The sequence below is a fragment of the Schistocerca americana genome, chromosome 1 (genome assembly GCF_021461395.2).
Source record: "Schistocerca americana isolate TAMUIC-IGC-003095 chromosome 1, iqSchAmer2.1, whole genome shotgun sequence".
NCBI classification, from domain to species: domain Eukaryota; kingdom Metazoa; phylum Arthropoda; class Insecta; order Orthoptera; family Acrididae; genus Schistocerca; species Schistocerca americana.
In genome coordinates, this window is record NC_060119.1 from 226,592,235 (window position 1) to 226,607,398 (window position 15,164).

General features: G+C 34.7%; 1 protein-coding gene across 1 annotated transcript in view; it reads right to left on the bottom strand.

The window, feature by feature from the left end:
* Positions 1–15,164, bottom strand: part of LOC124616273 (uncharacterized protein PB18E9.04c-like) — a 222,815-nt gene that overhangs the window by 12,840 nt on the left and 194,811 nt on the right. The window contains exon 13 of the mRNA XM_047144614.1: positions 10,512–10,586. Within this exon, the coding sequence (XP_047000570.1) occupies positions 10,512–10,586 (75 nt within the window). The remainder of the gene's footprint in view (positions 1–10,511; positions 10,587–15,164) is intronic.

Here is a 15,164-nt window from a genome sequence, read left to right on the forward strand (position 1 = left end):
AGATGCACATTTATTTTATGTTTACAGCCATATGGAGATGAACCTGTCATTTCAGATCCAGTTACAGTGATATCTACTTCAATAAATGGCAATGTTAACAGTGGCTGGTTGCTGTCTTTTTCTTTGAAAGAATCAACTATTCTTTAATATCCTCTCACATTCCCTGACTGATTGTAAACACATTATCAGTGAACAGATAAGCCAAGTAAGCTCTTTTTTCATCATGAAAAAAGATAGTGCAGTGGTTAAAACATGGGCCTTTTTCTCTACAGGAGCAGGGTTCAAAGTCCCACCTAGACTAAGTTTTCCCTTAATCGCACTTCCCTGTCCTTGTCAAATCAGAACTACAGCTTCAACTCTAATGAGTATATAACCAGTGGGATTTTAAACCCTGAGCTTAAATCCTTATTTTAATTTTCATAATCACATAACACTATGATGATTTATGCACCTATTGATCAATATTTGTGTTACAAATGAGAAACCATTTGAGGCTCTACAATTAGTGTAACATTGCTGTAAGTGGAATAATATGTAAAGCAACCACTCACGTACAGTTGAATGATTTGTAGCTCATACAAACATGCAACAGAAAACTATTTGTACTGGCTTTCGAACTTCAACTCTTTCTCTAGTGGAAGTACACACACGCACACGCACACGCACACACACACACACACACACACACACACACACACACACACCTCAATGCACTTGCCCCTGGCCACAGTGAGATTCATATTTATGTATCATTCCATCCAGAAATATCCCTTGTCATTACACATTGCATTTATTATCTGATGAAAACTGTTTATTGCACCAAAAAAAAATTCAGTTGAGAAAACCTTGGCGTATGGTTAATGGTTTAGGAATGTCATAAGGATTGACTAGAATGTTACTGAGGTTAGGAGAGGGACAGAAGGTAACAGTGAGTGGTGTGTGGTTGATATCAGAGACAGAGGATTTCATTTCAAGCCTTGATTTGAGAAAATCTGCACCTTAGCTAGACTTAATCTTTGTTAACCCTCTCCCCTTCTCTTTTACATCGTACTTATATTATATATATTTTTAGTTGTTATGACCCTTTTTACCTATTTTTTTCTATCCTAAGTCTTACCTGAACTATTAATTTCTGTTCCCCTAATCTATCATTACTTCTCACTCTGTCCTTATTATCTCTGGATTGCAACCTAGGGCTTATCAATGTATCACCTCTGATCTATTGTTTTTGTCTACCATCTGTGATAGCTCCCCTTTTATATTTGTCTGCCTTCACTTTCCTCCAGCAGTGGGTGTGATCTGCCCTTCCTTTTAGCTCTATCCCATAATTTATTAAAAATGTGTTTATTAGCAAGTTTCTTGACATGACTATTTTCCACAACAGCCATATAAACATTCCTTTATAAATTAAACATTTTTTTTGACACATGACATTAAAGGCATCTTCAGTGAATTTTTTATTTACTTTCTGCTTTCTTGACAATGTTTCCATTTCTTCTCAACGGGTCAGAGATTAGAAGACAAAAACAAAGTAACCAAAAATTTCGATGTAAATTTTTTAAAGTTTATTCCAAGTAGATTTTTTAAAATGAAGTGGAAATGCATCTTTTAACCTTTGATGCTCTGAGAGAAAATGTAGAAACTGTCAGGACAGGCAGGAAATAAATAAAATTCCCCTGGAGGTGACTTTTCTGTAAATGATGAAACACATCTGTAAAATTAAATAGTAATATTAGAGCACAAAAAAGATTTTTAATTTATAAACAAACTAGCGACCCATCTTAGCTTTGCAACACATAGCATTAAGTACGTAGGGCTACATGACATGTCTGCTGTATCAGTAATTAAGTTTATGGCCCACTGTGTAGAGTCATGATTAAAATTCAGAGGACAGCATTAGATAACTGAACATCATCATTTTCATAGAATAATTCAAGCAACACACACCAGGAAAGTTCTCAGGAGGCACAAATGTTGTATGTTCCATATTTAATTGGTGCTCAGTGTGACATCTTGTGGCAATGATGGGAGTTGCGAGCTACAGCGTTGTCCAATCCACCCAACTTGACAGTTTGGTGCAAGCTAAAGCCGAGTGCCAACTGCCAAACTGTATTGCTAATGTGACACATTCCATCCGACCAGGCTGTCCAACTCCAATGCCAACCCCACAAAATCTACAATTTTTGTGTGATCCTTTCCTGCACTTTGCTACACACTCCTTAAACATTAACTCTCTATGAAACACTCCGTTCTCATGTTAATATTCAATACATCCTGCATTGCAGGTCATTTAGGATGTCAGCGGAAACTTTCACTGCACCTCCCTGGCATTGCTGTTGGCCAGCCTTACGCTTATCTTGTGCACCCACAAACATTCCTCCACATGCATCAGTTTGTCTATTAGTAAAAACTGTATCAAAATCCCTCCCATACTTCCGCAGATAAGCTTTCACTTACAGACAAAAAAAGTATAATTTTCAAAACTATGTATCAGCAAAAATTACTCAGCACTTTTCACTTTTAATCACTTTCCCCAAAACAGTAAAGACTGTGCTGAGATTTTTATAAAAAACACTGAGAATACAAGATCTTATTATATGTACCAATCCATAAAATTTCTCTACATCTTTGGCCATCAGAAAAATACAGGAGTACTGATTTCTGCATAAGCGTAAACAAATGTATTGCATATGTTTCCATATTCAGCACTCTTCAATTAAATTTGATTACTCAGTTTCTAAGTTATCAAATTTTATTCAGTAGGAAAGACAGGGTGGAGAATTACTCATTAATGGAGTAAATTTTTATCTTGATAAATAAATATTCGTGGTACATAAATATGTTACAACAATTAAAAGTAACAACTTTAGTTTCACGCAATGGTTGCTTATCAGTGACATAATTCTTTCCCTTAAACTGTGTTTTTTCATATCATATATTAGATGAACATGTCACAAGAGTTCATTTAAATTATATAATAAACACAAGGGAATATTCACAATATAAGTACTTCTGAGGATATTTAATGTTCACATTTCTGTTTAAGTTCTTATAATCATTATTATGATTTTTAGTCTGCACTCTAAAAATAATTAGTGATGGAACAGTTATTCCATAGCACAAGCTACGAGTATCTTCTAGTCTCAAAAAATGTTAGGTTAACATGCATACCATACACAAATAAATGAAAGTAATAAAGTTTTTAAATTTTGAATATGGAAAGTTTATCACAGTATTCTTCACTTGATAAGAGGTGTAAACTGAAGGATTTATAATACGATGATAATTCACCAACACACAATTTTTTTTTAATGTTTTAAGAAGATTCAGAATTTTCTAAAACACTTTCAACAGGATGAAGATAAGGAACAAACATGGGAAAGGAAAAGTATCTATACAGATTCTGAAGACAAGGAAACATCACTCCAAACCATGACTTATGAAATGACATTGTTACTTCCTAGTCATTCCCTCATTTACATTACTCCTGTGTTTTGATAAACTTTTCCATACTTTCTGCGCATTCATATATAACCCTTCCCATTCCTTGTTAGGCCTACCAATATTTATACTCATGACAGAAACTAATAAAATTCTAAATGGAAGAGACTTAACTGTATTATCAAACATATTTTTCCCTTGAGTCTCCTCTATTCACAAGTTTTATTAGTATTCAGTTTTGACTTTTATCACTAATAAATACTAATACACATATACACCAAATTCAAAAACAGAAAGTAGTAGTTTGAATACAGAAACTATTCCAGTTTCAGTCAGTGGTTTGCAGGGTACTTACCCATTAGTGAGTGCTCTTACATTAATAATATAATAATAATAATAATAATAATACAAGTTCATAAAATGTTAAGAGCTCACCTTACTAGTAAGGGTTTTAAACATTCATTATACAATCGAACTATAAATAAAACCTGAAAAAGGAGCCAAAATAGAAAGTCACACTACTTAAAATAAATTAAAACATTTTTTGGAATCATCAGAGGTAGTAGTGCAACACACATGTGCATAAGATAGGAAGTGCTTAAGCTCTTGGATTCAGCAGTGGTAGGCAAAAGCAACTAGAAAATAAAAAAGTCAGTAAGCCAGTGGCAACCTTCCGTACAGCATTTTTCTCTATATCTCAGACAGTCCTGAATCAATTACTTATACCTTATTTTCTAATATCTTTCACAGTTTTCTATCCAATCCCTCTATCTATAACTTAAAAAACATTAGCTTCTGAAAGATTTACTTTTTATGTCTTTTGCATGTGTCTGTTACAGGCTGGTATTTTATATGGGAAAGTGTTTGACTAGCAATACATAGGACTGTAAGTCAGTCCTTTGTCATTCATATAATTTTTTTCTGCTACCGAAGGGCAGTTTTTTTTTTGTATATCAGAAATTCAAAGCTGTAGCACATTTAAAATTATACTGCAACTATAGGCCATGACTGAGCTGATAGACCTGAAAAAGAAATGAACAGACATGAAGTCCATGTTAAAACTAGCCTTCAAGTTGACTAGTTATTTTATTTATTTACTGTATTGCTGGCACCTGTTACTTTTGCAAATACTTTATTTTCTTCGTCTCTCAAAACAATTTGTAAGTTTACATTGAATGAATGCTGATAGTTAGAAACTAGAGAACAAAAATCATCAGTGCCTACAAGTACAAAAAGGTGGTGCCTGTGACCCGGAGTTGTAAAATGCCCACCCCTCCACAGAAATTGAAAATAAAGAGGTTAAAATATTTTTTTCTGTATAAAGGTCTTGTTTAACTGTTCAGGCCTCTACAATTACATGTCTTAGTTCAGGAATTTACAAACTGGCGATTGCAGTAGTCAATGAGGGGTGGGGGTATCCCACGTGGGAAAATGGGGAGGACAGAGGTCTTCCATGGAATGGTGTAGGAGACATTCATGTAACTCAGAATTACAATTCTTCTTCATACAAACATAAAATGTATTCATGCTGTAATACAAAAAAGATGATTCTGAACTAAGACAAGCTATTTCAATTGTCATGCCACATTAGTTTTCTATCTTGTGCTGGAACAGAATTTTGTGGTAAGAAATGTGCTATAATATGATGGGCAGGAAATCAGAGTTGTAACGTCTGAACTGCTTCATGAGAATGACATGTGTATACAATTTCTTTATTATCAAAGGAAACCAGTCACTAAAGCTTACATGAATATGAACAATTAAAAAAAAAACATAAGTGCAACAGAAAACAGGGAAAAGTAAAGAAGTATGCAAGATTAGGATTCCATGAATTGTCAATGATGAACCAATTATCAATGGAGAACTAGTTCAGATTGAACAAGCATTGAACTGGAAATCAGCTGTTGTTTTTTCAGAGAAACCATACTGCCATTTTCTTCAATTAATTTAGAGAAACCACAGAAAACCTGAAGGTGAATGGTTAGAAAGGAATCTGACCGCTAACTCTCCCAAATGTGTATCCACTGCCTTGACCACTGTGCTGTCTCCCTTAGGTGAAATGGAATAGTACTAATACTGTCTCAATATATGCTCTAACTCATATTCATGTTATCAAATCTATTCTTCTTCTCAACCCAATTGTTTAACACTGGATAAGTATTGTGAACTTATAAGAATAAATAAGTTCTCTTCTCCTTAAGAAATTTAATACTATAATTACTGTACAATGTCATTGATGGGCACACAGAAAAGAACCATAACTTTGCTAGCTTCTGGAAGTAATCTTTAATGAGGTAGAACACACACACACACACACACACACACACACACACATGTGCACATACATTGTGCTGGTTGGACACAATGCTGCGATTGCAATTCGACAGATGAAATGAGGTGAAGGGATGTATCAGGTGTTATGGGTGGAGGGAGAAAGGGGTAGGGAGCATGATTTGGGGGGGGGGGGGTGTTTGCAGATCAGATACGTAGCTAATAGCTCAGACGGAAGTACCAAGAGTACAGTGTACGAATGCGGGAGGAGGGAGCAGCAGATGCATGCCACTCGCACTCCCTGTCATTATTTTGTAAGAATGTTAAAAAAATAGGTACAGTAAGTTCAACAGAAAAAGGAATAAAATGAATTAGAGATATCTAAATACTTTCTAAAAAGTTAATCCCTGTGAACTCTGCCCCCCTTTCCTTTCTATATTTAATTATAGCCTTAGTTTCCTCATAACAAAAATTTATATTGGGATCATGTTTCAAGACTAGGCCAAGCAGCTAATGTCATTCATTACTGCTGATGTTTTGTATCAGTCATCATCATCATCATCATCATCATCATCATCATCATCATCATCAGTGTTCTGCCAAAAGGTAGGTTTTCACATGGTAGTTCTCCAGGCTGTTCGTTCTTCTGCCATCATCTTCAGGTCTGCATAATTTCCTCCTCCTTTTATGTCGTCTATCATCTTTTATCTCCTTCTTCCTCTCAGTCTTCTCCCACAAACCAATCCTTCCAAAGCATCTGCTAGCAAGCACTCCCTTCTCGATGAATGTCCCAACCAGTTCTTTTTCTTTCTCTTACAACCTTCAGCAGACATCTTCTCTCGCCAACCCTTTCCAATACTCTTTCATTACTCACTCTTTCCGTCCAGCTCATTCTCTCCATTCTCCTCCACATCCACATCGCAAACCCATCTAATCTTTTTACATCCTCTCATTTCAGCGTCCATGTTTCTGCCCCATATAGTGCCACACTCCAGACAAAACATTTGCCACACCTTTTCCTTAGACCTTCCTCTTTCTGCCTCCTTCACTATCGCAATTCAAGCTTTCACCTCATGGTGACGTCTCAAGTCTTCAGTTATTGTGCTTCCTAGATATTTAAATGCACTTACTTGGCTAATGGTAGATTATCCTATTTTAACATTGGACAGTCTGCGTCTTGTACTGATGACCATACTCTTTGTTTTTGCTGTGTTTATTTGCATCCCATATTCCACACAAGCTTCATTCAGATCTTTCAGCATGTTATTCACTGTCCGCTCACTTTCTGCCACTAATACCATGTCATCAGCAAATCTTACACATTGTATCAGTCAGACTACAAAAATTATCTTTGTTAAATAATATGATAAGAAAGATAACAGGACAACTGTTGACAATCTTTCTACTTTTGTTATTGACTTCCATTCCCAAAATGGTTTAACAAACAATGCATTTAAAACTATTCATGCATCTCAACAATCTTAGTGTCAACCTGCAGGCATCTACAAAACCTTCACCAACAATTATTTGCTTATCAAATCTGCTATACATAATCTAACACTGTTTGAAACAAATATTAATGAAAGCAATTCTAGGGCGATAAATAATCTTTAGCATTTTGGCAAAAAGCTCTACTGGGTCTAAAAAATAATTAATTACACAGCTACCGTAATGTTTTATAACTTATTTGCTGACATTAAAACAAAAGGGTTATCAAAGTATGAATGTAATATTACAGATTGTGTGACAGAAGTATTGCATATCAAAAGGAAGAAAGATTAGACTTCAATGTTCTGTTGACAGTACAGTCAATTCAGACAGAGTATTGTGTATCACTAATTGGATTACATACAGCCAGCTATTCGTTTTGTTATTATTATGAGAAAGCTATTGATAGTCATGACAAGGTACAATGTTAATCACGGTGTGTTCATTTGCATAAAAACAACATAACTGGAAATACAGTTTTACAGATGATTAACATTGTTGGAGATGTAAAGCACCAAACTGTCAGTTAAGACATATTTTGTAATGATAATCAAGACAGGTATCATCAAATAAAAATAAATGCAGTGTAATAGCAAATGCACTGCAACTATAACAGGTGTTCCTCCTAAGACTCATTAGGTGCATTTTCTGTGGTGTTCGGCAGATATCTCCAGTTCCGTTTTTGCAGTGTGTAGCTGGAGTCAGACCAAACAAATATTTATCATCATCTCTTTAACTTGATGCTCAACATTGACAGAAAATGTCAGTTCATTTCCCTTTACAAGCAAAAGGATTTTTAAAACAGAGTTTTATGCACTCATTCAGTAGAGTGGTCTTAAAGAGGTCTACTGCAATAATTTTTTTATCAATATGTATTAAAGAGCAGTAAAACACTAAGAATAACGAGTACTCTAGTAGCTACAGGAGCGCCCTGGCTTGTGGTGACTGCTACCACCATGCAGTAGTGCTGCTCAGTCGCTGCTGGTTATTCTTTGTGTTTTACTGTCTCTGTTAATACATGTCAATAAAACAAACATGACACTAGACAAATTTTGGACAGCTCTAGAGAAAGAGCACATAAAATTCCACTTCAAAAATAATTTTTTTTCAAATGAGACACAAACTGATGCTTTCCATTTACACTGTGTGACACATGAACAAAGTGATGAACAGTATTTCTTTGGGCTGACTCCAGCTGCACATTGCAAAAAAGGAAATTGGAAATACCTTTTGAAACACCATAGAAAATGCAACTGGTGACTCTTAGGAGAGACACCCTGTATAATGCGAAACGAACATTTACTCTTGTCAGCAGAAGAAATGATCAAAGAAAACAATATTTCTGATGACAAGTCTGATTAATAGATTTAATGATGGTAAAATGATGAACCACAAGGAATATTCTTCAGAGATTTAAACTACAGTTCTATTATTGAAAAAATATACAAAAGATCAACTTTACAAATCTCCAACTTGAATCATGAAGCATGTGTTTGTTAAGAATTGGGAATAATTCATATGATTTTCAACTTTCAGATTTTCTGTGCAGGTCTTACATTTCAGACTCATCTGTGTCAAATATGACTATGCCAGTGACGTCAGTTATTTTGATGGCACTTTCTTTAACCCATGAAACCTGTTCTCATTACATACTACAGCAAAATCATTTTGATTAATGTGCATGAGCTTAAAATGAGAAATTGTGGGAGATAGAGGTTAGTAGTTGGTATTTCCTTTAATCATTGGAGCATATTCTTATAATTCTTGAAAGCTTGTTCCCTTCTACTCTGGTACTTCTCCCAACCTAATTCACATTCTCTTTACTTATCCAAACACCTTACATGCATTTAATAACGGAAAACATTTTTCTTCAAGGAAAGGCATGCCCACATCACACTCAGCCTTGTATAACATCTAAGAAAACTCAATTCTTCCAGTAACTGTGCTGTTAATCAGATGTTTACTAGCAGTAAAAGAAGATCAAAATGAGCATTGCAATTGAGACACTTGTGAAATGTACTTCTTCATTGAAGAATAGTGATATTTTATATGATGAATGCTGACTTTTCTCTTCTCAGCAAAAACACAGAGGGTAGTTTTTCCATTTATTATTTATCAGGGTACATATATCAAAGGTTACAATGGCACTGTTCATTAAATGGAAGCTTACATAGAAATTTCAACAATATGTATAAATTCTGAGTACTAACAATGGAAGACTTTGTACACCTCTCAGCTGCAGCTCTAATCATTGTTTCTGAACTTACACTCTTTGCATCTGAGCTACTTTTATGTTCTTATACTTAATTTTATTTCTCATTTTATCTGTGTGGTGGTTTTATTACTGACATATGTATGACCTCATTGACCCCTTCCCTCCTCTCCATCTCTTGACTCTTATTACCTCCCTTAAGATGGAAGATAGCTTAATACATTATGTACACATTTTTATTCTCACTGAACTATTGTTCCTCAGTCTCAGATGTGCAATAATGATTAAATCAATGGGATTAGTTAAGTTATCATCAAAACGTAGTTCTATTTAATGCAGTATGAATCAAAGCATGATTTTTGATATACGATTCCAAAATTTCCTTAATACAAGACCACCAAAGGAAAATGATCAAAGATGATATTACTCATAACATATGTAAAACTTAAGAAACACAGGCACTATTATGATCTGTGCAGTATTTTGATTTCTTTCTCTCTTGAAACATTATGCAGTCACAATTAGTATAGTGTGAGACCCCGCATAACGATTCTGGCAGATCTGTTACCATGTTGAAGAACAGGCAACAGTTATACAATGACAATAAAATTAATGTAAAAACTCAAGAAGGAACTTTATAAGGCAAGTGGACAATAAGAGAAACTAATGGGGAGAAAATAGTAAGGAATTCAGATCTTTCTTAGCACCCAACAGAGTACGTACATATTTCATTGAAGGAAAAATTCCACCCACCCAACCCCAGGTGTATCATTGACAAATGATTACATTCTGAAAATTTAAGGTGTAGTAGCTACTCAACTGCTGTGAACCTTACTCTGCACTTTCACATCAACATATTTTTGCCTTTGTCAATTATCTGCACTGGGCTCTCAAATCTGATTGGTATCCATATTTAATTAGAAGAATATGCTGATAATACACTTCTTCCTATCAATGTAGAAATATTCAGGCTGACATCATGACTAAAGGGTGTGAAGACTTCAAATTATGTACTTTAATTAGAACAAATTTTAAAAAAATACTACATGGATGTAAATGCCAAATGTATTAAAAATTCGATAGGTACATTGAAACTTACAGCTGAACAATCAGGATATTCACAGACAAATAGCCGACTTTCAGAACTTGTTGATACTAACTCTACATCATTGGCCTGGAATGAAACGTAGCATCATGAGTGGCACATCAACTTATGGCACTTACAACAGACTGTTAAATGTTATTGTTATACATAAGAAAAAATTGCAGTGATAAGAACAACATAAAACATTTTTAAGATCTATTAATGAATAATCCTGTCAACAAATTCACACATTTTATTTTGGTGCAGTCATTATAACCCAATTTTGCTCAAATTTTTGAATGAAACTCACATTCGGAAGCTGTGGAAACAATTTTTTTAATTCCAGGCCTATCTATTACAATTTATTTATTATTTAATAATAACATGAAAACATCATTAGTCTAGTGAGATAACATCAGTATGACATGCCTAGTTGAAGTGGGAATGTTTGGAAAAAAATCTGTTATCCATTACTTGCACAGACATCTGTCATACTGCATCTGATACAAATTTATACAAGGTGCGTCGGGACGAATGGTCAATATTTAGAGATATGACAGGCATGATCATTTGAAGAAGAAAACCTTATATGGACAGATGCCCTATTCTGAATGGTTTCCGTGACAGAACACATTTAATATACTTGGTTATTTATTTTCTGTATTAATTAATACAATGTCAGGTTTACACATGGAAAACAGTTAGTAAACATTACAACATGTATTTTAAAAATTATCAATTGAAAAATACATATTTTAAACAAATTCACCTCTAAGTATTATCATACATGCTACATTAGAGTTGTTGTACAGTTTACAGTAAATGTCTGAACACCCCACCGTCAACTTCAGTGCATTTATGCAATCTTGGGAGAATGTGTTGTGTTGCTTGTCTGAGTGACTCTGCACATTCTCTAATGAGGATAGCAGTGTCCATGATGTGTCTTCACCTTTCATTTGTACACCTCAGACTTCATGAAACCCCATAAATAAACATGTAATGACATAGGTGAAGTCTAGCAATCTTGGTGGCCATTTACTTGTACTACCATGACCAATGCTGCGATTATAGTGTGTACAATTGAGATGTCCCTCACATGTGCGGTAAATGTGTACTACTTCAGAAACCACTTGGAAGAGCAAATACATCCACTCAAAATTTTCTCCTTCAAATGAGTGTTCCTGTCATATCCCTGAAAACTGGGCATGTCCTGTGACACCCTATATAAGGATACAAGGTGTCACAGGACATATGTTTTTATCAAAATATGTATATTATAAATATTCAACAGCCCACCTTATTTCTCAAATTGAGTATGAAAATGATTCAATATTGGAAATCAAGAAGAAAAATAAAAGAAGGGGCCATCCACATTTTTCTTTGCAACCCACAGAATATCAATGTAATTCATTCAAAGGTTGATTTTTTTTCCAGGTATATCATTGGCAAGTGCTTACAGAAATTAGAAGTGCATGTTGAAAATAATTAGAGTTATCATTCAACAGTTTTATATGCTTAACTGCATTCATCAGATATATTGTGAACAGACTTAATGCTGCTCAAGTTTCAACTCAGTTGTGGTCACTGCAACAAAAAGCTAGGGCAAACTGTGCTCTTGTAATAGTACGATGTCAGTCTTTTCTCAAAAGTTACTCTCCAGAGAGAAATAAAATGTTTTCGGGGTGCAGGGGTAATAAATGTGTAGTATGGGTGCATTTTATAGTAACTGCTTCATGTACTTCAGGAGTTGACTTTGCGTTGTTAGATGAAATGAAAAGCTGCTTCTGTTTACAAGCAGTTTCCTTAACTAAAGTGACACTAAATGAAAAGGTTTGTTGCAAGGAGTCATGTGTGACACAATGTTGGCACCCAATTGTGAGGTACACAAAGTATGTTTTGCAATGTTATAATGTTATACTGTTATCAGACTAGTCATAACGTCTTCTATGCATGTTTAAACCTGCCTATAGATCCTCAGTGGCCTAGTGCTTGAGCTTTCCTCTTCAGTTTTGCTATACTTCCCCATCATTTACCAAAACAAAATGTCACACTACAGAAAAAAGTACAGTACAATATACCTATTCCTGAGGGCTGACAAGGGAAATTCCAACTCTTCAAGGTATTGACTCCAGTGCTTGAAGAAGATTGTCTGTGTTACTTGAACATACTCAGTATGCTTAAGAAAATAGTGTAACTGGAGTATGTTTAGAGAATGTCGGAAGATAACTTCAGCATTCAAAAAAAATAGTTCAAATGGCTCTGAGCACTATGGGACTTAACATCTGTGGTAATCAGTCCCCTAGAACTTAGAACTACTTAAACCTAACTAACCTAAGGACATCACACACATCCATGCCCGAGGCAGGATTCGAACCTGCGACCGTAGCAGTCCCGCGGTTCCGGACTGAGTGCCTAGAACCGCTAGACCACCGCGGCGGCTTCAGCATTCAAGAGCAGTTTCAAGCAGACTGATAATTTCTACAGACCCTTCAAAAAAGGTTGTAGTAGAAGCTGATAGCAGGAAGAACAGTGAATGTTGTTTTACCAGAAGAGCAATCACGGAGTCTCATTGTCCCTGTATTTCAGAAAATTCTGTGAGGTGACATTATGCTAAGTGCATAACATCAGTACAATTTTATAATCATGACAGCAAACAAGACATGCATGTTTTTAAGATGATGGAACACCTGTCAAGATTGAAAATCTTGGAATGCAAAAAGAAATTATCATTGTTTTCCTACCTGTGCAGGCAAAGTTGAAATGCATGGTACTTGATTCTCAGAAACACTGCTGACAAGGACAAAGGAATTTTATCGGAATGTGTCAAAAATTATTTTCGAAATGCAAATGAATGCAGTGATACTGTAGAGCTTTCCCAATACTATTCATACAAGAATGCTCCATGTGAAGATAATGATATTATATGCAACAAAAGATAAAATAATGAAACAACTAAATTGTGAGTAGTTACTGAAATAAAGCAATGTAATGACTATGATGTGACAGATAAATATAAGTAATATTTATGCTTGCAGCAAACTGCAAACAGATGTAAATAGGACAAATTCTCAAATTAAACCTAATTGTAACTGTACATGCTGTTTCTTTGAAAATAGGCTATGGAAGCAAAAAGTAAATTTCACTAACATGAGGTAGAACATGTATGTTTACAAAACATATGTATTTAGGTAATGACATGATATGACCACATGCAAATGGCAGTATTTTACATAAAATCTGTCATCTTATGGGGCACATAAATTCGAGAAGTAAGTTTGAATACAGTAAATTTTAAACATTTCACACAAATACTGTATGTTCATAACATTCTGGCATATCATATATTAAAAACATGGAATCAGATGCTATTTCTTGGTTGCGTGTGCTAATGAACATGTAACTAATATAGATAGCTGCAAGTAAAATAGTAGCTGGAAACACAAATTTTTCAGTGTCCATAAAAAACGATAAGAAGTCAGACTTCTGACAAAAATGATTCATTTTGACAGCACAGACATGATGGATGTAAATGCTGCAAAATGATCCTCAATATTTCTTATTAAAACAATACACCAGTACAAACAGTTTGTCAATGGTAAATGATCCTGAAGTGTGCATCAAGCTCGAAAACTTAAAATAAGAAACACAAGTAATGAAGTCCTTCTCACTGAAGATATTGTAACTACACCAAATACAATCATGAGAGGAAAATCAGCTCACATCTCAGTAGGCATATCAAAATTATACACTTTGTGTTCCATATACATATCTAACAACAAAAATCAATATTACAAACATTAAGAGTAGAACAGCATGCTTCTCGTTGATGCAAAAGGATAAAAATATGTGCAGCCATGTTTCTACCCATACACATTACAAAAGGCAGACAAAGACATTCGTTTTATTTCAGTAGGGCCTGTAGGAATTATTAAAAGTGTGGCAGATGTCCCTTGATATCACATTTAGGAATTGTTTTAAATCAAGATCATAGTGTGCTGGGTGCCAAGTAATTTCTTTTGGTTAGTCTTGATGAGAAATTCTGACTATTTATCTTAGAAATAATTCCAGTATGGCTAAGTGAACATTTTTGAGCAGCTTGTTCTGTGGAAGGAATCAGTAAAATTGATAATCTAATTCTGATGACTTTAATCAAGACAATAAAATTTAACAGTAACTCCTCCACAGACATTAATAATAATTTAATTTTACTGTGGCACTTGTGCATTCATTTCCTTAAAATGCTTCATATTAGTACCCGCACAGAACTGTTAACTTCATAGCAGTGTTTTTATAAATAATCTATTTATAGAAGAGAGGAAGTAATCCAACCTGGATAGTGTCAGACAGGAAAACTAGCCCAGTTTTATGCACTACTTTAGATACTATCTTTTCAGATGCAGATAGAACAAAGGCACAGGTCAAATGGGTAATGAAAACTGGGAGTGCAATTACAGTGGATTAGATATGAGAGAAATGTGATCTAGGTAATAATGCCGTAATCACTACTCATAAAACTCTGTTAAAGGATGTGGAACTTAATATAAATATTGGTGGTGATATTATTCAACACTATTAACGTAGCTTGATAATCAAGCATAAACAATAAACTCATTTGTGTGTCATCGTTCCTCATTAGATAAATATATGTGTATCCATGCAAGTACAGCT